This window comes from Pteropus vampyrus, unplaced genomic scaffold, assembly GCF_000151845.1.
Source record: "Pteropus vampyrus isolate Shadow unplaced genomic scaffold, Pvam_2.0 Scaffold61, whole genome shotgun sequence".
Classification (NCBI taxonomy): Eukaryota; Metazoa; Chordata; class Mammalia; order Chiroptera; family Pteropodidae; genus Pteropus; species Pteropus vampyrus.
This window is the reverse complement of record NW_011888842.1, coordinates 6,134,369-6,160,949: the sequence shown is the minus strand read 5'-3', so window position 1 is coordinate 6,160,949 and position 26,581 is coordinate 6,134,369. Positions and strand designations below refer to the sequence as shown.

The 26,581-nt window shown below is 34.6% G+C and overlaps 1 protein-coding gene across 1 annotated transcript in view; it reads left to right on the top strand.

The window, feature by feature from the left end:
* The window catches only part of MEGF9 (multiple EGF like domains 9), an 88,448-nt gene extending 64,165 nt beyond the window's left edge, over positions 1-24,283 (top strand). The window contains exons 3-6 of the mRNA XM_011360969.2: positions 5,021-5,160; positions 16,947-17,090; positions 17,554-17,823; positions 19,595-24,283. Coding sequence (XP_011359271.1) covers positions 5,021-5,160; positions 16,947-17,090; positions 17,554-17,823; positions 19,595-20,046 — 1,006 coding nt within the window. The 3' untranslated portion in view covers positions 20,047-24,283. The remainder of the gene's footprint in view (positions 1-5,020; positions 5,161-16,946; positions 17,091-17,553; positions 17,824-19,594) is intronic.
* The last annotated feature ends 2,298 nt before the right edge of the window (positions 24,284-26,581 follow it).

The following is a 26,581-nucleotide window of genomic DNA, read 5'->3' as shown; positions in this document are numbered from 1 at the left end:
GAATTTGAACCAAGCTCTCTCTGTCTTCTCAGGCTACATTTTCCATGGACCCTGATACCTCCCTTCCTGTGTTCCACCCTTCCCACCCTGGTCAGTGTGATTATAAAATAATGGAAATTCTGAAGATTCTCCACCCACTCATCCTAAACAAAACAGAACCTTTAAAAAGACATTTGGGTTAGTACTTGTATGACATAAGTATGTACCCTATCTTGAGATGACACACCATTGCATTTCCTTTTAAAAAATTAAATAGCTTCATGTCAGATAATATCTGTTTACATTTTAAGAAATTTTAATTTTTCAAACCTTGTAATAGTTGCTCACACCTGTGAGCGTGATAAATTCTCTAAGCACTGGCACCATAAGAAAATCTGAGAATTCTGTTTGGGGTAATTTAAGAAATGTGCAGTATATACTTAGTTTTATTTAGTGCAGTGTATTTCTACAATGCTTGTGCTTCCTTTATAAATCTATATTCTTTTTTCTGATATAATTCTCCATACTATATTAACACTTTCCTAGCAACTAACCCATATCTATAAAGAGTGACACTAGACGAGCAATTTTATCTTATATTCTTTGTTAATTTCAATAGTATAGATTTCTGACTGCCATTCAAAATCCAGTTAGTTCTTTGCCCTTATTCTCCAGATATGAAGATGTGAGTCTTCGGTTCTTTCATGGATAAGCGTAAGTGGTTTGTTAACAGACCTCTTTTTTTCTTCATTGCATTTATATCATTGACCTTTGCTTCAAAAAGCATTCAACAGTCTTTAACAGAGGGAGACCATGAAAGGGGGTGTTGTAAAGGCTTTATTCTATAAAAGAAGTCACACAGGGAAAGCTTTATATTTGCTGAGTGATTTAATTCTTATACACGCAGGAATTGGCCATGGGCCATGAGTAACATGGTGGAAAAACGCTGCTAGTGCAGTCTCGCAATTAAACTTCTCTACTCCATTCTGTATATCTTTTTAAAAAAGAGAAAAAAGCATGTTTTTTTTCCCGTTGCTTCAAAATCTATCCAGGAAGAGTGAAGCATGGTGTCTAGAGTAGTCAGCCATTTTTTTTTTTAGCGAGATTCATGAAGCCATTCGTGAGTTTTTTTTGTTAATCAGCTACTAAGGAGTGTATTCTCCAGGGAGAAAGATGCCTGCTTTAGTCAGCCTGCTGGGTGCCCAGAGCAGGATTATGAATGGAAAGTCTACTTACAAGAATAGCAACTACTTTGGGAACACTGGCTATATATGTTATTAATATATTATTAATGATTAATAATAATTATTAACATAATTTTAATGTAATTATCAATATGTTATTTGATATTTTAAGATAATACTTTTTTCTTGTAGGTGGGGAGTTAGGAAAACACCATCATTAAAAATAACTATTTTTCTGTATACTGAATAATACGTGTAGAGAAATGAACAAGGATATTTTGATTAACATTTTAAAAGCTTTGGGAATTGGCTGATGAAGTGTTGTTGGCCATTCTCTGAAAGTTACATTATTATATCCTTTATAATTTTTGACAGTATAGCAAGACTTAAATTGACTGGTTCCTTGTTGTTGGGTCATCAGATATTCCTGAACTTCAGACATGATGAATGCAGATTTACTTTTCTAGATCCTTAACTTAAGTACTGTGGGATATTCTTGTATAAGACTGTATATATGTATGTGCATGGACTTTTTTTCTTTTCTAATTTTTTGCAATGGTTGGTAATTTTTAGAAATGGTTGGTAATGTAAATTTCTGTTGCATCAAAAAAACAATGGTCATCTATATTATGATCAGTACAAGGTTTAAGCTTTAACTAAGCATTAAAGTATTTGAGCTTGTATCTTTGAGAACCTTGGACTTGCTAAGCCGAAGTTTCTCTTCAAGCAGTAAGTGCTCTTAGCTTTTGTTAAGGAAGATCTGAAATTTACTGGCAGTGAGAAAAGAGATGGGGTTTATTCTGGGCCAGGCAGAACAGCTTACTGGGGTTAGAACCCAAATAAATGGTGAACTGTGGTGCTTGGAATCTATAGAATGAAGCTCGGTACCCAAGTGAATATCAAGTCACTTGGCAGGCAAATTTCTTGTACAAATTTAGAGTCAAACTTAGGGAAGGATAGGTATCAAGGTATAGTTGGAAAAGTCTGGCATTATATAAATAATTACAAGGTATGAACAATAACTTTAACCTTTCTGAATTTCTTTGATCGTAAGATGAGGATTGTGAACTTTACCTGGTAGAGTTATTTTGAGGATTAGAGAGAATGTATATTTATTGACATAGGCCCTCAATAATGATGGCTCATTGTTTTTGTCATCAGCCACAGCACGTCATTGTCTTCACATTTTTCTGTAAAATTTTTTGTTAGACAAGAAATTGCATAACCCAATACACTAGGCAGCTTTAAGATAGAAATACAGATTTTGAAAAGTGACTTCTCAAGATACTGACTTTCTTTGCCATCTGGACTGGTTTTGTTTGAGGAAAGCTCTGAAAAATATTGTATGTAGAAATGTTATTCTACTTTTCTACTCCTTTTTGGTATACCGTGAAATATTGTAGAGAATCATGGTAAGTGGGATAGAGAAGTAAACTTCAACTCCAGCTGCTCAAAATAGTTTTTTTTAGGGACAGAAGAGAAAAGCTTTATTATTTTCCCTGGGGGATGCTGACAAACAGAGAGGCACATCTCCAATAATTAAAATAATAATAATAATAATAATAATAATCCTTAGGTTTGCATACCACAAGTAGAATACACATGGTTTAAAGTTGCTTTACTTCCAATCTGCAAAGGTGAAAGCAAAGTTCCAATAACTCTCAAATTTAGAACTCCTATTTTTACTACAGAAATAGCAATATGGGAAGTAGCATATTGCTATTGCTATCAAGATTGCTTTACCTGATATGTGTAAGAGCTGTGTAAGTTTTAACAATTTGAGCTTGGGCTCCTGAACTAAAATTAACAATACCATAAGGGCTCATTATTAGGAACTGAATCTCTTTAAAAAATTATATCAAAAAGCAATTCTACCTTGGATTGTCTCCCATACAATATGACTGGTGCCAAAATCTACTCAAAGTCTAAAATTTTAAGTTCCAGAATGAGCATATTAAAGAAGTGTCACACTGTTGGAAAAAAGGGAAAGAATTTTAGCTGTTCTGAGAACCGTGGTAATTAGTCTGGCTCTTAATCTTTCTTTCTCCCTCCCAATGCTTAACTCTAAAACTCAGTTTGTGTATTTATTGAACATTTATTTATCAAGCATATATTAAATGCCTACAACAAACCAGGTACTATACTAGATTCTGAGAGCATTAAGATGGCTAAGATATGGACCCTGGATTCAGCAAACTTACCAAGAAGGATGTAAGAAAATGTGATACATATGTACAATGGAATATTACTTGGCCATAAAAAAGAGTGAAATCCTGCCATTTGTGACAAAGTGGATGGACCTAGAGGGTATAATGCTAGGAGAAATAAGTCAGAGAAAGACAAATACCATATGATTTCACTTATATGTGGAATCTAAGAAAACAAAATAAATGAATAAACAAAACAGAAACAAACTCACAGATACAGAGAACAAATTGATGGTTGTCAGCGGAGAGTAGGGGTTAGAGGGCTGGGTGAAAAAAGGTGAAGGGGTTCAGAAGTACAAATTGGCAGATATAAAATAGTCATGGAGATATAAAGTATACCATAGGGCATATAGTCAATAATATTGTAATAACTATGTATGGTACTAGACTTATCGGGTGATCACTTTGTAAGTTATCTAAATGTCTAATCACTATGATCTATACCTGAAACTAATATTGTATATCAAATGTAATTGAAAAAAAAGTGAAAAAAAAATAGTATAATATCCATAGGCTTGTGCTAGGTCTTGAAGATAATAATAAAAAAAGTTTTATGATATAGTCTTTGCTTCAGGTCTTTAATAATTTTAACTAGAGAAATGAGAATTACATGTATGAAAGACTATAGAACAGACCATAATTAAGATTAAAATGCAAGGTAGAGAGAAAAGGCCTTTGCAGACCAGTCAGAGAAAAGTTTCATGGAAAAAGATGAGCCTGAAAGCAGGAAAGTTTTTGAGGAATGATTGTAGAGGAAATAACAATACCAACATATTTTGAAAGAAATTTTGACAGAAATTGATGACATATTGGGTTTGGTTTGAGTGAGTAAGTGTAAGAGCATGGGGTAGAGAGAGAGGACTTAAAAATGACAACAGAGATTTAAGTTTCACTGATTGGAAGAGGTGATATTGTTGAAAGAGACATCTAAGAAGAGAAAGTGGGTTTATAGGAAGAGATGAGATACTAAATAAAATATTTTTCTTACTTTAGATTTTTAGTCTTTTGGGTTGACGTCTAGAATTTTTATATAAATTTAATCTAGAAAGCAACAGAGGTGCCCATTATAGTCATTTTACATAACTGTGAATTCCACTTTAATTACCAGAAACATTTTAATACAGCCTATACTTAAAGTAGAAAGTTATATCAAGTTTCTAGCATATAAATGGACATTAGTTGACACATTCATTGAGATCCTGATCTTCATATTCTTCATCCAGGAGCTAGGTTGGGTGAAGGCTAGGTGTTTTTCCTTCTCCAGACTGGACAGTGTGAATGCTGATAGAACTGTGGAATGACTCAGGAATGAGATGTAGCATTAGTACTGGTTCTAGGCCAAGCGCTTATTTATAAACAGAGATGTCTAAGCACCAACTTACATTCTCCATGGCTCTTTTATCATTTATTTTTAATTGCCCAAGTGCAGAGGATTAAATAGTCACAAATTATTAGTGTTAGTACTGTTAATTGTATTTATATAGTCATGAAACTTCAAGTTCCAATTCAAAATAAAAATCACTCAATACCTCTTGTAACTAGAATCTAATTGAAACAATTTCTACATTAAGATCAACTTATGATGGGATTCTAGGCAACAAAATTTTCAACTAACTTACTTTTGTTTATTGTCTTTACTTTTATTTGCAGTTCTGGGAAATGCCAGTGTAAAGTGGGGGTTACTGGCTCTACATGTGATCAATGCCAAGATGGATATTATCACTTCAGTAAGAGTGGCTGCTTGCCCTGCCAATGCAATAACCGGTCTGCCAGTTGTGATGCCCTCACAGGTACACACTCTCTTTGTTTTTTATGTAATTAGTCTATTGTTCTTTTCATTTTGAGGTCCTTCCTCTATAGGTTGATTCTATCCAAACAGTTTGTAAGGGTCTTTCTCCTCTAAGTCGGGTGTAATAGGTCATAGCAAGGCAAACTCCTGCAATAACAACTTGAAAAAAAATATGTTTCAAAAATCATATTGGTTAGAGAGCTATGGAAGCAAGGAGGACGATATAAACTAAAATTTCAGAAAGGCTAGAACTTTTCCTAAGTGAGTTGATGGTCACAGCCATTTCTTTTCCAGGGGACATTTGCTGATTCTGGGCACAGGCTAAAGAGCAAGCTTGGCCCAAGCAAAGGAATTTTTGGGGAAAGGGTTGCAAGAAGAGCTTTTGGCAGTCATTAGGGGCTCGCGTGATAGATTGGAAACTAGAGGAGCCCTAAACACGAGGCCTTCAGGGACATGAAGGAAAATGACTGCGCAGGAGATAGAAGGCTGCCCCAAAAGTAGAAAGAAATCTCCCAGCCTTGTGGTGCTAGGAGACAAAATTTCTTTAGAGAGGGTGTGGGATAACATACAGCCATCTCTTTCTCAAGATGTTGCCTAATTTTGAAGGTGCATGGAGTGGGACCTATGCTCAAATCACCAAAGGGAAATGCTGAATCTGTTGCAGTCTTTCAGGGCTGAGGAGACCCAGGCCTGTTAGGCTCTCCATCAAAAGCCTTCAAGAGCCATGCTCAAGAATATGATGAACCACAGGTGCATTGACTCATACGAAAATTACAGTCCATCCTCAACCCATCTCAATTTCTGACTGGATAGAGGTGATCCTCTTATTGTATTTACCTAACACAGGAAAGGGAAGTCATCTGTGGTTCCAGACTGTGTCTGGCATACAATCAAAAATGGTAGATAATGCTGAGGTAGGAAAATAAGACCAACAGTAAAGAGAAAAACAGTCGAAGCAGACCACAGGTGGTCCAGATGTTAGAGTTAGCATGTGACTTTAAAATAACTAAAATATTTTATGAAAATAGAGGAAAAACCAGACCAAATAAGTGAAATGAGGCAAAATTTCAAGAGAATTGGCACCTATAAAAAAATCAAAAGAACAGTCTGGAACAGAAAAATACAACATCTGAAATTAATAACTCATTGCATGGATTTAACAGCAGACTGTACATAGTGAAGACAAGGTTAGTAGATTCAAATATAGCTCAATTAAAAATATCCAAACTAAAGCACAGAGGAAAAAAATGCAATGGAAAGAACAGAGCAGGAAAAACAGGTGGGATACAGCCAATAGTCTAACATAAATGTAATTGGAGGCTCACAAAGGAAGGAGGGAGATATTGAGGCAGAAGGAATATCTGAAGAGATAATGGCCAAGAATTTTCCAAATTAACAAAACATGTCAACTCACCGATTCAAAAAGCTCAGCAAACCCTAGGCAGTTTAAAAAACAAAATACCCATATCTACGCCAACTTAGCCCAACTATAAAAACAAAAGATAATTAAATTTTCTGGTCTTTGGTTTTCCTAAATGTAAGGAAATCATTTTTTTCCCAATAAAAAAATCAGTCTGACAAATACAAGTGTATTTATGAGAGCAAAGTAGCAAAATATTTGAAGTTATGAAAGTACCCTGGAAAAGTCTGTGTTGCAAGCTTGTTTTTCATTCTAATCCTCTACTCTATGGTAAAACAAATTCGTTTGGAAGAAATTGTGGGATTTTTTCCCCCCTCTATTATGTGATCTGGTTCCTGCCTACTTGCCAATTTTATCTTGTGCTATTCTTTCTCTTTACTGTCTGTGATCCAGTCATACTGGCTTATATTCTCAAAACAAGTTATGTTCCCTTGTCCCAAGGTTCTCATACGTGATCTTTCCTTTGCCTTTCTAATATCTCCACCCCTGCCCTGTTACTTTAATAAATCATATCCTTCCTTTAGTTAAAGGTTATTTCATAAGAAAGTTCCTGATGCTCCAAGATAAACGACAGTTCCCAGTTACACACTCTCATACACACATATTTTTTTTCATAGCACTTATGACAATTTGTAATTGTATATTTGAGTCACAGATGGCGTATTCACTACATTGTAAGTTCCACATTAGATTTGTTCACCACTGTACATAATCTCTAGCACAGAACTTGGCACATAGTAAGTACTCAGTGAATTGTTATTGAATAAATGAACAAATGAAATAAAGAGGAAAGATGACTTTCAATCCTGGTTAATGGCAGAATGCTTCATCTTAATGAGTTGATTTAAATTGCTCCCTAGATCTTATGGTACCAGGAAGCAGCCTACATTGCTGGTTCTCACTTCTCACTTTCCTTGCATCGACATTAAGTAAATCCCAACCTGTCCAAGCTCTGGAGATAATTTCAGGCAAAATAAATTCTTTTCATAGTTATGATTTGTAAAAGTTGCTAGTAATAAGAAAAATAAATGGTTTCCCTATTTCAAAATATAATAAAAGTGGTATATCCAACATGAAGGACCGCCAATACTTGATTTAAAACTACTAGCTTAATGTAAAATCAGTCTTTTGTCTCAAATGAGATTTTTTTTTTTCTAACAGTGCTGCGGTTGCCCTCTGGTGGCCACTGACCATGTTTTCATATTCCTTATTCCTATTCCCCCCATATCCCCAGTAATTCTGTTTCTAGGAATATATCCTGAGGAAATAATTCTAAATTCATAAAAAGCTTTATGTTCAAAGATGTTCACCAAAGTGGTAGTTATAATTCTAAAAAATTTGACAACCCTATTTATAACAACAGGGAATGAAGTAAATTATAGGCAATAATAATTATGTATGATGTCAGATGGGTACTAGACTTATCGGGGTGATCACTTTGTAAGGTGTATAAACGTCTAACCACTATGTTGTACACCTGAAACTAACTCCCTATGCTGTACTTTACACGCCATGACTGTTTTAATAACTTGCAATTTGTACATCTTCATCCCTTCCTCTTTTTCACCCAGCCTTGTAACCCCTCCCATCTGGCAACCATCAAAATGTTCTCTGTATCTATGAATTTGTTTCTGTTTTGTTCGTTCATTTATTTTGTTTTTTAGATTCACATATAAGTGAAATCGTATTATATTTGTCTTTCTCTGTCTGATTCAAAATCTTAATGACAAATTTCTTAGGGTAATTTTTTTTCTTTCTACTCTCCTGTATTTTTAAAATTTTATTTATTGAGCACATATTTCCCTTAAAATGGAGGTGGGAGGACTCTTATTTTTTAAACTAGCACTTCATGTTCATAGTATCCTTCTTTCAAAGAACTCAGAATCTCCCGGTATTCACAGCGTCCCAAGAAAAGTAATGACCTTAGCAGCTAGACTGAATTGACCCCTTTCCAACTCCACGACTTTTCTCTTGAGGATATCACACTTTCCTGTCCCTCTAGCTCTGCTAGATCTTCCTCTGTTCAGCTGTAAGCACTGGAGCACCTCAGAGTTGTCCTGAACATGCCTGTCTTCTCCATTTCTATGCTCCATAAATCATCTCATTTGGTCCCCTGATTTAATTTAAATGCCATCTACATATGTGCTGATTACCAGATTTATATTTCTTACTTGATCTTCACACTCAAAAATCTGACAGTGCACTTGACATGTCACTTGAATGCTTTAATTGGCATCATTATTCTAACACATCCAAAACAACTTTTTGCCCTGAAGCCAAGACTGCTTTACTCCTAGTGTTCTTCATTTTGGTGACTGGCACCATTCACCCAGTTGCTCAGTCCCAAAGCCTAGGAGTCGTATTTGATTCCTTTCTTTTCCTACTGCAAATATTTAATCTATCAGCAAGTTCTACCAGCCTGACATTCAAAATAGTACCCTGATTCTGACCACTGTTCATGACCTTTATTGCTATCATTCTTGCCTAAGCCACTGTCTTCTCTCTGAACTGCTTTGACACTCTCTCATCCAATCTCTCTCCCTTTTCTTTCTGGCTCTCATCCCCCAGCCCCACTTCACCACAGTCCAGTCTCCACATAACAACCAGAGTGACCTTTTTAAAATATAAAAGCAGATCGTTTCATTCCCATGCTTAAACCCTCCAACGACTTCCTATCCCTCTTGGAATAAAATTCGAACTTCTTTTCATGGCCTGTATGACTTTTACATTTTCCAGCCTCTGCCTTTCTCTCTGACCTTGTCTCCTGTTACTCTCTCCCTTGTTCACATGGACTTAGCCTTCTTTCTGTTTGACAGGTTGAAGTTTGCCTTCTGTCCTATAGAGAGGATCAGGCATTTCTTCCTACAACACACAGTACCTTGCTGTATTTCTGACAGGTTTACGTGTAAACTGTGATGTGGAAAAATAAATAAAGAAAAGGCTTTTTACAGGTGGCAATTTATGTTTTCAAAGCTTTGTCACTGAATTTGGTTTAAAAGGAATCCTACATTCTTCTCCTTGACCACTTATTTTCTTGGTTACTGCCACCAGATTTCTTGATGCTTAGCCAAGGAGCATGAGATCATCTTCAGGAAACATTCATTCCTTCCCTTTGGGGATGACAGCGGCGGGGGGGTGGGTGGGAGGGTAGGGGTGGGTGGGATGGGTGGGTGATCCTTTCCTTTGGCCATAGCTCAGCAAAAAGAATGTGAATTTTAAGACAGTATTATTATATTTGGATGGTTCCAGGCAGAACATAATGAACAAAGTTAAATTTCAGCTACTTTTTAAGTATCATAAAAGAAGGATCCTCAAATTTTCAATTTTAAAGGGAACTTAGGTCTCATCTAGTTCAGCTTTCTAAATTTATAGATGAGGAAACTGAAGCATAAAGAGAAAAGCTATCCTGTGGAATAGTCTTTTACCCTTTGAAATATTTATACTACAGTAAGTCATTAGCCAAGGAATTATTATCCTATTTAAAAGATTAAAAAAGTGAGACTCAGAGAAGCTATTTGCTGAAGGTCACATAGCTGGTAAAAGGTTCAGCTAGGAGTGAAACTCAGATCAGATGTTAATTCCTATGCCATTTTTCTTATGTTGCGTTGCCTCACACAGAGGAGTTATAAGCTGTTAGAAAAATAAATTCACATTATTAGTTCTTATAGTACATGGATTTTAATGGTAGTGATCTTTACTTTTATTATAAAAATCAATTTTCAAGTTCCTATATGAAGTATTTTAAAATTGCTTGAGTTTTTGAAATATTTTACAATATGTGTGATAGATTTTACAATGTATTAGTTTTGTAATTAGAAAAAAAAATCAAGACAATAAAAGTGAAAATGATACATGCATACCAGAGACAATTTGAAAATTAGAGGGAAAAAAAGAACGGTGAAAAGACTGTTGCTCCTCACGACTATTGTTAGCATCCTGGTGCATTTATGTCCGGTCTGTCTTTAGTACATTAATTTTCTTTCTCTATAGCTGTGTTTCAGGTGCATGGTAGTTTTAAAGCAATGTAGAGTGATCAGCTTTTAAGAACAGATAAGTCTTATTGTTATACTTATTTTCATCTTTACTTTTGAGATAACATATTTACCATGTAAAGGTCTTTTTTTCTTATTAACTTCTCATTGCAGAGTATGTCTCGAAATAACTAAAAATAAGAAATCTTTCTGGAAAAAACTTTGAATATTCTAATATAAATGATTTAAGAGAGTGAAGTTATATTGTGATAAGCACAAAGACAGAGGTTTGGAGTGTTATTTAGAATAGTAAAAAGCCCCCAAATAATAAGCATGTAGGCCCAGTAGCACTGTAGGAGCAAAGTATTAAAAGTATATATTTACCATTTTTTAATAAGAGTAGCAACATGACCTTTTTTTGCCACATTGCAAATGGCATGTTATTTGACTACATCTTGCCCCAAATGTCCATATTCTGTTACAACTGTTAAATTTTTTTGAGATATTTTTATACTAAAGTTTAAGACTATCTGAACTTTTTCTTAAAAATTATTTCCATTGGACATTTTTAATAGGAAGAGAGCAGGTAAGCAAATTTTATACATGATGTAGGTTTTGACTTTTCCAGCCTGCAGAATACTTTGACATTTGAGATTATTTTATTTTTAGAGTCAAAATCTGGAGTGTGCTAGTACGTTTTTCAGCAATTTGTATTGTCACAAAGATACATATCTAAAGTGGGATAAAAATATAAGAGTTTCTGGAAGGAAATGAGTACTTTAAGTATTTATCACTGTATGCTAAATTTATCACTATTTGTTATACATGTGAAAAATATCATTAACATGATCAGGCGTAAAGAATTATGATTTTTTAAGTGACAATATTTACATGCAAGTTTGATTTAATTCAAAGTGTTCAGATAATAAACTTTTGAGAATATCTTTACCAATAAGTTCATGAAGTTTTAGGGAATTCTGCTTTAATTCCTTAACTAAAATTTGATTGGAAAAATTGAAGAACTTGATAAATTCCTAGAAACAGACAACCTTGCAAGACTGAATTATGAAGAAATAGAAAACCTGAATAGACAGATTACAAGTAATGAAATTGAGTCAGTAAATTAAAAACTCCCAAAAAACCAAACTCTGGGACCAGACAGCTTTATAGGTGGATTCTACCAAACATTTAAAGATTCTACCTTTCCTTCACAAATTATTACAAAAAATTGAAGAAGAAAGAACACTTCCAAACTCTAGCATTACCCTGATACCAAAACTAGATAAAGTAGTCACATTCGCACACAAAATTACAGGTCAATATAATATCCCTAATGAGCATAGATGCAAAAATGCTCAACAAAATATTAGCAAACCAAATATTATTGTCCATCACCACGCACCAAAATTAACTTAAAATGGATTAAGGACCAGAATATAAGACCTGAAACAATAAATTGCATAGAAGAAAACATAGGTACTAAAATCATGGACCTTGGACTTAAAGAGGATTTTATGAATTTGACCTCAAAGGCCAAGGAAGTAAAAGCAAAAATAAGTGAATGGGACTATATCAAACTGAAAAGCTTTCTGCTCAGTAAAAGAACCCATCAACAAGGCAAAGAGGCAGCTATCCAAATAGGAGAATATATTTGCAAACAATGCCTCCAATAAGGACCTAATATCCAAGATATACAAAGAACTCATACAACTCAATAACAACAGAAAAACAAGCAATCCAATTTAAAAATGGGCAGAGGACCTCAACATGAAGACATACAAATGACCAACAGACATATGAAAGGATACTCAATTTCACTAGTTATTAGGGAAATGCAAATCAAAACCACAATGAGATGCTATCTCACACTTGTTAGAATGGCTGTTATCAACAGGACAAGTAATAAGTGTTGGAGAGGACGTGGAGAAAAAGGAACCCTCATACACTGCTGGTGGGACTGCAAATTGGTACATTTACTGTGGAAAACAGTATGGCGCTTTCTCAAAAAACTAAGAATTGAACTACCATACTATTCAGCAATCCTTCTACTGGATATTTACCCCCCAAATCTGAAAACATTTATCTGAAAAGATATATACACACTGATGTTCATAGCAGCATTAATTAGGGTGGCCAGGACATGGAAGCAACTGAAGCGTCTTACAATAGGTGATTGGATAAAGAAGCTGTGGTACATATATACAATGGAAAATTAGGCTCCTATAAAAAATTTATTGTTTATTAAACACACAAATATATATACATAGTTTGAGGGTCAAATTTACATTAAAAATACATTAAAAAGATCATACACTATGATCAAGTGGGATTTATTTCAGGGTTGCAGGCATGGTTCAGCATCTGCAAATCAATCAGTGTGATAAACCAAATTAACAAAATGAAAGATAAAAATCATATAATCATCTCAATAGATACAGAAAAAGCATTTGACAAAATTTAACAAAGGTGGCATATGATAAGCCCACAGCTAACATCATACTCAATGGTGAAAAGCTGGAAGCTTTACTTCTAAGATCAGGAACAAGACAAGGATGCCATCTCGTGCTCTTTTTATTCAACATAGTATTGGAAGTGCTAGCCACAGCAATTGGGCAAGAAAAGTAAATAAAAGGCATACGAGCTTAATTAAATTCAGAAGTTATGGATGACTGACTGCTACAAAACTCTTGGCCACTGAGCAAAGTGCCTGTTGGACATGTGCACTTAAAGACAGTTGGATTTCTGGCGATTTAGGGGAAAGACACTTGGTCATCAGGGTTTCATTAGGGTTGGTGGATCTCCTCCTGAGTTCCAGTGGCTGCCATTCTGTCTTTTTAATTATGAACTACTGTTAGTTTAGTTTTATCATTAATATAGTTTGTTATGTGTTTGGTTTACCCCATGGTGGTTAATGATGAATATTTACTTCTGCAGTGTTCTGGCCTATAATTTTTCCAGGAACTAGAAGACTGTGAAAAAACATGTGCTTCCTATAAAAACAGATATACAAGTTGGAAAGGAAAGGAAGAAGTAAAACTGTCTCTATTTGCAGATGACATGATACTATAGATAGAAAACCCTAAAGATGTCATGAAAAACTATTAGAACTAATAAGTGTTCAGTAAAGTCACAGGATATAAAATTTATATACAGAAATCAATTACTAATTAGCTATCAGAAAGAGATATTAAGAAAAAGTCCCATTTACAATTGCATCAAAAAAATAAAATAAGGAGTAAATTTAGCCAACTAGATGAAAGACCTGTACTCTGAAAACTAAAAAAAATTGCTGAAAGAAATTGAAGTTGACACAAATAAGTGGAAAGATATATTGTGCTCATGGATTGGAAGAATTAATATCATTAAAATGTCTATAGTACCCAAAGCAATGTACATATTTAATGCAATCCCTATCAAAATACCAATGGCATTTTTCACAGAACTGGAACAAAGAATCTTAAAATTTATATGGAAACACAAAAAACTTTGAATAGCCAATTTTGAGAAAGAAGAACAAAAATAGAAGCATCCTGTTCCCTTATTTCAAACTACGAAGCTATTGTAATCAAAACAATATGGTACTGGCATGAAACTAGACATATAGATCAATGTAAGAGAATAGAGAGCCCAGAAATAAACCCACACATAAATGTTCAATTGATCTGTATCAAAGGAGGCAAGAATATACAATTGGGAAAAAAGTCTCTTCAATAAATGGTGTTGGGAAAACTGGATAGCTACATGTAAAAGAATGAAACTGGACCACTATCTTACACCATATACAAAAATAAATTCAAAATGTATTAAAGACTTGAATATAAGACCTGAAACTATATAACTCCTAGAAGAAAACACAGGCAGTAGCGTATTTGACATCAGTCTTAGTAATATTTTTTTAGACCAGTCAGTTTAGGCAACGGCAACAAAAGCAAAATTTAACTAATAGGATTATAAAGCTTTTACTCAGTGAAGGAAACCATCAACAAAACAAAAAGACAATCTACTGAATGGGAGAAAATATTTGCAAATCATACATTTGATGAGGGATTAATGTCTAAACTATACAAAGAATTTAAACAACTCATATTTTAAAAAAAAGATTAAAAAATGGGCAGAGGTCTCAAGTAGACATTTTTCCAGAGATTTCCAGATGGCCAACAGGCACATGATAAGATGTTCAACATTACTAATCATCAGGGAAATGCAAATCAAAATTACAATTACTTCGTACCTGTCAGAATGGCTCTTATCAAAAAGACAAAAAATAACAAGTGTTGGTAAGGATGTGGAGGAAGGGGAATCCTCATACACTGTTGATGGGATTGTAAAATGGTGCAGTCACTATGGAAAACAGTATGGAGGTTCTTCAACAAATTAAAATTAGAACTGTCATACAATCCAGCAATTCCACTTCTGGGTATTTATCCAAAGAATACAAAAACACTAATTTGAAGAAATATATGCACCCCCATGTTTATTGCAGCATTATTTACAATAGCCATGTATGGAAGCAACCTAAGTGTTTATTGATAGATGAATAGTATAGAAAGATGTGTTATATATATAAATTATAATATTAGTCATAAAAAAAATGTATGAAATCTTGTCTTTTGCAACAACATGGATGGCCCTGGAGAGTATTATGCTTAATGAAATAAATCAGATAGAGAAAGACAAATACCATATGATTTCACTTATATGTAGTATTTATATATATATAAAGTTTAGTGTGGTTCTTATACATATACATATATATGTGTGTGTATATCTACATATATATATATATAAAACACATGAACAAACAAAACAGAAACAAACTCATAGAAACAGGAAATAAACTGGTGGTTACCAGAGGGGGGATCTTAAGGAGTGGGTGAAATAGGTGAAGGGGATTAATAGGTACAAACTTCTAGTTGTAAAATAAATAAGTCATGAAGATGTAATGTACAGCATAGGAATATAGTTAATAATATTGTAATAATTTTGTATGATGATGGATGGTCACTAGACTTGTCATGGGGATCATAAGTATCAAATCATTGTGATATACATCTGAAACTAATTAGATATTATATGTCAATTATACATCAATAAAAGAATTGAGATTGGACATGTATATTAATAACATTTTCATTCTTTTGGTTTTTCGGATCTTGCTGCAGTTGTCAGACTATTTTGTTTCACAACCATATTCTCTCTTCTCTTTTTTGCAAATATTTCGCTAGTAAGGAAAATCAATCAAACTGTTTATGAATCGTTTTATACCATATGTAGTTTTGAACTGTATTTAGCTTATCAAGTAAAATTTTATTGTATTCCTAGATTTATATGTTGAGTTTACTCACTTATTTCTGTGATAGTAGTTCTGAGTGTCTCTTTGAATCTCTGTCGTCCCCGGAAGATAGAATGAAAATTCCACTGCACTTTTTATTTCCCGTTTTCACATGTTATCCTGCTTCAGTGCCTGTAGATATCCTTACTAATAGGGTACCAAAGGAGTGTGATTATAAAACATATAACTTTGCTTGCCTTCTTTCCTTTCACTTTCTTTCTTAATTAATTGTTTTCATTTTTATTTCGAATTTTTAAATATAAAAGTGTATGGAAAATGATATAATAAATATCCATGTACCCACACCTAGAATTAATAAATATTAACATTTTGGTATTCAGCTTAATATTTATGCATATGTGTATATAGTTATATGTTTGAAATAGAAAATTTCAAATAAAGTTGAAGTCCTTTCTGTTTTCTTCCCTAGTTTCATTTTTCTCCTACTCTCCATAGAGACAAGCAGAGTATAAAATTCACCTATACCCTCTCAATCTACACTTAATTTCTACTACGTATACATGTATCCATCTATTCAGTGTATTCAGAATCTATTTGCTTAGTACTGTTTACTGTGGTTCTTAAAATTTTACCAAATAAGTTCTCTCCTATATGTATCATTTTGCGATTTGCTTTTTCAACCAACGTTAAGATTTATGCATGTTCATACCTACAGGTTTAGTTCACTTATGTAACTCCACTATCTCAATGATCAAAATTGTACGGATTTATCTGTTTTCTTTTAATAGATCTTTAGCTTTTTATTTTTCTTTGCAAATAGTTGGCTGGCTTTCCGTCTGCAGTCAATCAATCAACAGGGCTTACTGCAACTTTACTCAGGCACCCATCCTTTTCCTAAAGAGTTGACATTCTAGTAGCGAACACCAAATTTATAGACCTGGCCAGTATAGAAATAAGATGGTGTAGAAACTGAACTCTAATCCCTATTGGATAGCTTTTTCTGGTCGACTCTTAAGGTCTTTTGTTTGCAGGTATGATTTATATAAAGTTAAAGTGCTTTCAGAATAAATCTTGAACTTCTTAAAATAATTTGCTTCTTTTAGGTGCTTGTTTAAACTGCCAGGAAAATAGCAAAGGGGATCACTGCGAAGAATGCAAAGAAGGATTTTATCAGAGTCCTGGTGCCACTAAAGAATGTCTTCGCTGCCCTTGTTCAGCAGTGACATCTACAGGCAGTTGTATCATAAGTAAGGCCTTTCTCTAAATCTTCATTTTTAGAGGAAAAATCAACAAATCAGTTATCAATAAATATAAAGTGTGTTGATAAAGTTATGGATGCTTTAGGTGAAAGGGTGTTATAAAAACAGCAAAGGGTTTCCTTTCTAGGAATTTGCAATCAAATCCAATTACACATAAGAAATGAGACTTGAGTTTTTGTTGAAACCATATTTTACTTTGTCATGACTAAAGAGGAAGAGATAGAAAAATTATGAATGCCTGTCCATTGCAATTTATATAAGCATATTTCTTTTCTCAAAGTAAACTGTACAATTAACAAAGTGTTTATTCGTTTGATTGCATGTGTCTCTTAAGTTTGAGGGGAGATAGTATGGAGGGCTTATGAACCTTTCTGAGTACTAGTAGATGTTTTTCATTTCCAATTGTAGCTTGAGACTGTATTAAATCATTTTGGTATTCTCTCTGTTTTAGAATTGGGTGAATCGGAACCTAAATGTGTCCAGTGTAAAGATGGTTACACAGGCCAGAACTGCAATAAGTGTGCAAACAGCTATTACAATTATGACAGCATCTGTATTAAGTGCCAATGTCATGGCCACGTGGACTCAATTAAAACTCCAAAGATTTGCAAGCCTGAGAGTGGTGAATGTATCAACTGCCTCCATAACACCACTGGGTTTTGGTGTGAGAACTGCCTAGAAGGTTACGTTCGAGACCTCGAAGAAAATTGCATCAAGAAAGGTAAAACTTCACCTAAGGTTGTAAATTTAATATCTAAGCCTAGCATTGAAAATTTCAGGACAGCTACTTTTATCTTTGTAAAACCTTCCAATCCCACCAGAGGAGTTTTCTGGAAATAGATTTTGAATTTTGATAGATATTTGCCTAAAAAGATTTCCTTCCATACCTGCTGCTCTCCTGATACTCCAAAGTCAACTCCAGAGATTTGAGGACCAAGACAGAGTCATTACAGTGTTCTCACATTTTCTCTTCATCTATTTTTATTTTTATGTTAATAATTTAAAAGTTCTATCATTTTTTTTATCCTTTACTTCCTGTATTCTCATCACCTCCAGTGATCACCAAAGGTCTTTTAAAGTAGGAACTGTAATCTGGTTAGAAGTTCCAGCTGAGAAACAAGAGTTCATTCTAGCATCTGTCCTAACTTTGGGCCTAAGTTTTACCATTCATGATAGAGGAAATAGTAATAATATTCCTTTTGATTTTTAAAAGAAAAAGTTATTAATATGGCAAAATGTTCCTTACAGGGAGGTTCAGTAAGAGTTTAGATATGAATTAATGCTTAGAAATTCAGGGCAAATTCAGGCTTTATTAGGTCATAGAGAAATTAGACCATGTTCTTCTATAAACCACTCTTTGATATTCTGACAGATGCTGAATATTGGTCTAATGGAAAGTTGGTCTGTGGCAAGTGTCATCCTTTTGCCATTTTCTTGATATCTTTATTCATTTGTGATCAAGGCTAAAAGACTCAGATTGAGCCCTATCACTAGACTGGAGATCCTGTCACTCAGTTATCATTCTCATTCTGAGACTGACAGGACTGTGATGATTTTTCTTATTAGATTAAATAACATAAAACATGCCTCTTTTTAGAGGCATAGACTGATGTGGCTGTGATGATGAATTATAATGATAATAATTATTTTGTTGAGTGACTACTATGTGCCAAGCACTGTAAACATTAAATATGATAATGTTATATAGTATGTTATCTCATTTAACCTTTCCCAAGAACTTTGCAAAGTAGATATTATCCCCATTTATAGATGATGAACCTCAGTTTTAAAAAGATTGACTGACTTGTCTGTAACCACACAGTTCTACTTGATTCTAGAGCCTCCGGTATTTCCACCAAACTATGCTGCACTAGAAGAACAAAGTATAGCACCTTAATTATAAAATTGTTATAATCTGCATAAAAGAAAAATTACTACACGTGCAATTAAAGGAGGGTCTTTTTTCTCTTGGCCGACATCAACTTTGGACATTTAAATTGCGTTATTCAGAAGAACTAGAAATACAATTTTCCTGTTTTGTTCTTGCCTCCTTTGAAGAGAATTTTACCTTTTTGAAATGGCATCAGACATGCTGAACTTATTTTAGTTCAAATGATTGTCATCTATTCCTGCCACTTTTAACCAAGTGATGTAGAGCTCACTAGTGACATATTTACTGCCTTTGCAGGAATTCATATGAATCTGTACAAGAATAAAGAAGGATGGAAAATTCCAACGTTAGAGTATTTACAAAGATTTTAATTTAGATAGTATACATTTCAGACAACAACCACGGATGTAATAATTAAGCTTTCTAGACCCTGATTCTTTTCACTATATTTCTTTAACACTTATTTTTAACTTGCATGCTCTTAAAGCAGAATATCATGTCAACATGCCATATCAACTTCCACTCCCATGTATTTCTTTTATTGTTTCTTAAAACTAGATAATTTTGTCTTTTACATTTCATTCTCTGTTTTTATTTTCAGAAGTTATTGTTCCAACACCTGAAGGTTCTACCATTTTGGTTTCCAATGCCTCTTTGACCACCTCAGTGCCCACCCCTGTTATAAATAGTACCTTTACCCCCGCAACCCTGCAAACTATCTTTTCAGTAAGCTCTGCTGAAAACAGCACATCAGCTTTAGCTGATGTATCATGGACCCAGTTTAACATCATCATTTTGACTGTCATTATCATTGTGGTGGTGCTGCTGATGGGATTTGTGGGGGCTGTGTACATGTACCGGGAGTACCAAAACCGGAAACTCAATGCCCCGTTTTGGACCATCGAGCTGAAAGAAGACAATATCAGTTTCAGCAGCTACCATGACAGCATTCCCAACGCAGACGTGTCAGGATTGTTGGAAGATGATGGCAATGAAGTGGCTCCCAATGGGCAGCTGACCCTGACAACACCCATGCACAACTACAAAGCCTGAGGAGCCAGAACTCTTCTCCACAGTGCTCACTAAGACAGTGTCAGTCTCTGGACCAGACAAAGCTGGGTAGATTTTGCTGAGAAAGCAAAGGCATATAGTGCATCTGAGATTTTCAGGTACAAATTCATAATGTATTTATACTATTCCTCTTAGTTTTCCTGTGAAGATCTGAAGTGGTCACTGTCAATAAGGACTTGAAGTAAAGTATATTTTTGTACCAAACCACATGGGAGTAGAGAAAGGCTAAACCCCATAGTGCAGCCCCAATCCACTTTGACCTTCAAATAGACTCCTGGGGAGTGTCCACTCAACCAGCGGAAACAGGATGATGGATGTGGAGGGGGAGAGGACTGCCGGAAGACTTCATTTCCATTCCTGAAACACATTTTTTAAAAGGAGAGTCAGGGATGGTATTCGTTTTACTGTACTGAAAGACACTGAGGAAAAGCTGATGTCGGGGCTGTATCACAATAAACAATCTTGATTGTTTCCAGAATAGGATCAGAAAAGTTCCAAGAAGGTCTTTAGAAGGGTTCCACGATTCTTGCTTGGATTACAGCACAGGATAAACTTATAATGGTAGAGAGAGGAAGGCAACATCTGGGAACAGGAAGCCGATAGTTCTCCTTAGGGTCTCAGTGTAAATGATAAATTGTCTAGAAATAAGGAATATTCCTGCCTCTAGGAAATAAGGTGTATATAGTAAATGTAGCATATCTGGTCAACATTGTATTTGTATCTATTTGTAAAAAAAAATCACGTCATATTTTATCATCTAGAATGTATTTGTACAGCAGTTGATGGCGTTGTAAAAAGGAAATATGCAGATTGGTTAAAAATACTGTAAAATAGATGGCAATATGGCTAGAGCTGGGACTCTGGTGAGCATCAGTCATTTTAGTCCCTCTTTGGACATTGTTGAAATTTATAAGAGGTTGAATGTTTCTAATCTTTCTTTTCATTTCTCAATCTAAAAGTAGAGTTATGTGTTCTTTGACTTATTATAGATTCAAGCAATAGATTTTGAAGTGGATGATTATTAAGCTGGGACACGGGCTGCACTCTCCATGCTACTCACCTAATTAGACATTAGCTATTCTATATATTTCACATAGATTAATGTAGAACATATCCTCATTAAAAAAGGGTTTTTTAAATGTAAAAGATAGTCTTCCAAAGGAATTAGAATATTTTAGTTCCAAAAGAAAAGCCATCATATCACTTGGGGTCCCCTCTTTTCATGCCCGTGAAATATTTATATTTCTTCTCTCCCCCCCCACCCCCGCCCATAGAAAAATACCTCCTACATTTAAACATAGCCTATCACTCATATGCCATGAGGCATGTACCATCTCTCTGCAGTTTTACCATTCTGTCTTCTTGTCCGGTTAGGGGTAGCATTATAGTTGAGTGGATATGGTTAGTCCTGGCTTTTAGATGCACTTTTCTCTTAGAGGACATCTGCTGTTGCTCTCATCTATCATGATATTGACAGACTCTGGATTAAATAAGCCAGGAAAAGTGGCCAGAAATCAAATATAGGTACGTGTTAGGGGAAACGGCAAACTGTCAAGTGGTAGGAAGAAAAAATCAATAGACCCAGGAAATCCAAGTTGACAACTTGGCCTAACTTCCCCAGAGAAAAACCTGGAATTTGGCCGTACCTCTGTAGGAGGCCACTAAGTTGTTCTCAGGGTTCGGAGATGATGCTCCGGAGGATGAACAGGCAGATAAGCTACTTCTGGTAACCTGAGGTGCTTTGGATACTTGGCCATTGCTCATGAGAGTATAGATTACTTTATGTTACATTGTATTAAAATAAACCAATATTTCTATAGCCCTTTCAAGGCATCTTTCCATATGTGTGTCTTTCGAACCTCATCGTAGCCCCTGAGGGAGTAATTGTTATCCCCATTTTATAGATGAGGTTAACTGTCTTGTTCAAGGCTACACAATATATCATTATTAGGCTTGGAATTAGGACTCTGAAGCACATATACTTTCAACTATATGCTAATGCAGAAATTGCCTGGCCACAGACACAGAAGGCTGAGAGGAAGAGTTCCATCTGTAAATGCTTCTAATTGTTCTAAGTACAAGGTGCCATCTAGGGCCATATGGCTACGAAGGAATTTGTGGAAAGAACACAGGATTACTCTCTGAAGCCAGGAGATAAGAAAGTAAAAACACCAGTTTGTGCTTCACTAAAGTGAACTAGCCCTTCCAAGCAGGGAGAGAAAACCTGCTTTCCCTAGCAGGTGTCAATTATGTGTGTGCAAGGCTGTGTGTTGCACAATTTTAAGGAACTGTGCAAAGTGGCGTACTTACCTGCCTTTTCCCTAGATTACCACCCCTGTAAAGCCAGGGATTTAAGATGTTGAGAAGTAAACATTTGTTAAACAAAAAGTTAACCCAACAGAGAAAGAAGGATTGTTTATTGGGATCTAAGAACCAAAGCCAAATAGTTTAGATTTTGGCCATTCCTTGAAACAGACTTTAAAAGATATCACAAAAATTGAATCACAAAGAATGTTTATCTTTAAAAACTTGCAAACAGTCCAAGATCATGTTTTTAATTTTTCCCGCTGAAAAAAATTAAGGACTTAAATTTTTAAAATTAATGTTATTTTGTGTCCTTTGCTTTTTGCTGGTGGAAATAATTTTGTTTTAAAATAATCAATCATGAAGTGATCTACCACAAAACCAGATGAGAAAACCAGTATGGAGTGCATTACACAATATTCATTCTTCTAAAGGCACGACCCCCGTGAACTGTGGCATTCAGCACCAGGCTCCCATCAGTCCTTTAGGAAGACTAATATTGGAATAGTCTTTGTCTAAAGATTAGAAATGTGTTTATTTTCAAATAAGACAAGACTAGTGTGAATCTTATTGATAAATGAGAAGGATACAGGTATTAAGTGATACTTTTATCCTCATTAACTCATTTTAATAGGCCTTTAAGCATTTCTGACAGATGCCCTAGGTAGTGTTGTTAGGTATGTCTGTCCTCCCTTATTCCCTCCCTCCCTCCATGCTCTAGCTCCCAGAGGTCTCTTAATGGAATTTCTCCAGTTATAGAGAAAAATAATAAAAACTAAACCTCATTTATACTAAAGTCCTATGGACTTACTGTGTTACTCCTAGGGATACCTGAATTTTCAGATAGGAGAATAGAGCAGATAGAAGGCAAGAGAGATATTTTGGGAGAGGATTCGTAGAAGCATAAAATTATATGGCACTTTCTAGCCCCATATATTCCCAGGAAAATTGACCATTAAAAAAACACTTGGTGACTCATGAGTTTGTTTGGGTCAGCTGAATGCCTTCAGGACATTTAGCCCATGTACCATTTTGGCGGCAGAGAGCTAAACCAACAGTACTTCCTCCTGAGAGCCTCAGCTGGGATTGGGTTATTAGATCATTCACCTTGGTCCCATGTTGCTTGTAGGGTACATGGTGAACATAACACCACTTGTAATGAATATTCCTGGCTCATACATTTTGAGGTATGTGGGTAGGAGCTGAATCGACACATCTCAAGGAAAGCTCAATGACAAAATTTCGGAGAAGTAAAAAACAACCCAATATAACTTATTAGAGCAAGGAAAGCATTTCCGGCCTCATCCGTGAAGAACCTTTGGTCTGTTATGATGCTGACAGTAAGGAGTTTGGGATCTAAAACGAGTTCGGTGAAGTGCAGGAGAGTACTGGAAGGCCAGTGCAAGTTTTCAACCCTGAGCCAGTGACTATGCCACGGGGAAAAGCAGGAAGAACACACTGATTCATCTGAAGAAGTCAAATAATACCAAACGGACTAAAGGTTATGGATCATCAAAATGTCAGTGGTTGAATGATGGTTTTTCAAAGACATTTGGGAATCTTTCTTGCTACTTGTGCGTACGCAGTGACTGCGACAGTAGCCCCAGCACGTGAGCCCAGGGATTCAGATTTAAGTAAGTCCAAAAGGTAAATGATTTAAAGTTAAATTTTAATGTTGGGCACAAGCACTCTGTAATACATTAAATTTCAGCCCAAGCAATTAGGGAATGTTTCTGAAGTGTTAAACTTGTATTTATGTCACTAAAATTCTAACAAATTTAAAAACGTGTCTCATACATATGCTGTACTAGGCTTCATGATGCATTTCTAAATTTGTGTATGATTTGAATATATAAAAGAATTTATACAAGAGTGTTATTTAAAATTATTAAAAAATAAATGTATATAATTTGTACCTATTGTAGATTTGTTTTACTTTTTTTATGTGGTCAGAGTTGTTGGAAGTCTTTTAATATATATCAGAGATCATTTATTTTTAAACCACTTCATGAAAATCATTGAACTCTTCATTTACTGACCATACTTCTTAAGAAGTTCCTTTAAAGAATGTTTTCTACTTAGGAAAAATTGCCCCATGAAGAAGATTCCCCCTCTTAAAACAAAACAAAACAAAACAAAAACAAAAACAGCATACCTTAAGAAAAAGGCATATATTAACATATAGTCTTGTTTGTGCTTTTGCTTTTTGCCTGTGATCCTTGGGATTTCCATGAAAATGTTATAGAAAGCACTTGCTCCTTTTGGATTTCTTTTTCATACATGTAAAAAATTTCCTTTAGTACAAATTCAAAGGGCCACAACCAAGTTCTATGTATTTATTAGATAACTAGTAAGGAGAATACACCTTTATTATTTTGAAGTACTGTTGAAGACCCTCTATTTTGACAAAGTTTAATGGTGTTTAATGGGATGCCACTTAGAGATCCAAGGGATACTTTGAAAAAGAAGAAAAACTAAGGCCTTTTTTTGTGCTGAGATTTTTATAAACTTCAATTGGTTTATTCAACTTCAGTTGCTGATATTTAATCTTTAAAACCATTTTTTATTTTCTAGGTCACACAAGAAAACAAGTTTTATTACTTTATAATCCCACCTCATATTTATAATACCACCATATATATACATATATATCCTATACCTGTAGTTCTATGATATGCGTGAATTGGGTATTATTCTAAGGAAACAGAATAAGCATGGCAGAAATCTAAGCAAATTAAAATTTTAAGAAAAAGTAAATCTATAAATTTACCACAGCAAGAGGAAACATTGTCAGAAACATTACTTTTATAATATTTTTAATTCTTTTGATAAAAGTCTATCAAGTAAGATTGCATTATAAAAATTGGCTGTATTCAGTTTTGATAGTATAAGTTGTATATGTTTTTAAAAATTACACATGCTTTATTATAATTGAATCAGTAACTTCAGAGTAACAACTGTGCTTGGTTACATAAAAAATAGTTAAGCTAAATTCAAAACAATGTTTTTCATGAGATGATAGTATGTCTTAACTGATAAACTGAAAAGCAACATTCTCAGTGAATGTTAAAAAATCATAATTTTGTTAGTTTTTCAAGGCAATTTTATGAAGAAATTGTCATAATTATTGTACAGGCTTTCTTATACCCCCGCCTACAAAATGAAAGTCATCAGAAAATGTTAAATTTAAAATGTGTTGCCTGCTTGTGTTAATAAGTAGATTTAAAAATCTTGTAGGTTGAATGCTGAACTTCAGACAGTTGCAGAAAAAAACGGCAAAATATTTTCTTTGTATGTAGTAAGAGTAGGTTTGGGTAATAAAGGAAGTGTTTGGGAGGAAATCTCCTTTTGTGGTTTCCTTTGTGTTGTCAGACCAACTGCTAAATTTTTATACAACAATGTTGTTTTTCTTAGTCTCTGTCCCAAGTCAGGAAGAGTCTTGGCCTTTCCTTAGGTTCACTGTCATTCTAACCCAACCATGTTAAACTCATATATAACTTCTTATATATGCCAGCTGTATGATGTCTTTCTTCCTTTGTTGGTCCTGTTTCTTCTATCTATCACATCCCGGAGAATGTTCCTTCATTCTTTACAACCCCTTGACAAAAGAAAGTTAATCAATCCTAATTCTATCTCCATTTGTCTAATGAATACTTCTCTTATTGCATATATTTATTTTATTGTATATACTTGTTATTTTGTTATTTTATGTCTTCCTCAGTGTATTCCTTGAAGCCAGAGCATTATCCTATCTCTAGTACCTGGCGTAGTGCTGGCACATTGTGGGTGCTCAGTAAATGGTGGTTTAAAACAAAAAGTACTTGACAGATACATACGATAGGTGATATGTGAATTTATTTAGTGAAGTATTATAAGAAATCATATTCAGTGGGTAAGAGAGGTCAGCATATCGGCTTCAGAGGGTCTGAGAAACTCTTGAAATCATGCTTTTTTTTTTTGTGAATACAAACAATTTGTGTGTGTGTGTGCTTTCTAGAGAAAAAGGTCCATACTCTTAATCATAGTCTACAAAGTATCTATGATCCCAAAAGGATTGACAACTACATGAGTGGGGATTAATTTGTGTATTTCAGTAATAACAACCCTCCCATCAAATGTAAATCAGTACGGCCTTGATATAAGAAGTCCACTTCTGGGACTCTCTTGTAAAGAAATGACCTAAAAAGCAGAGACTTCTGTGCAAAAATGTCGT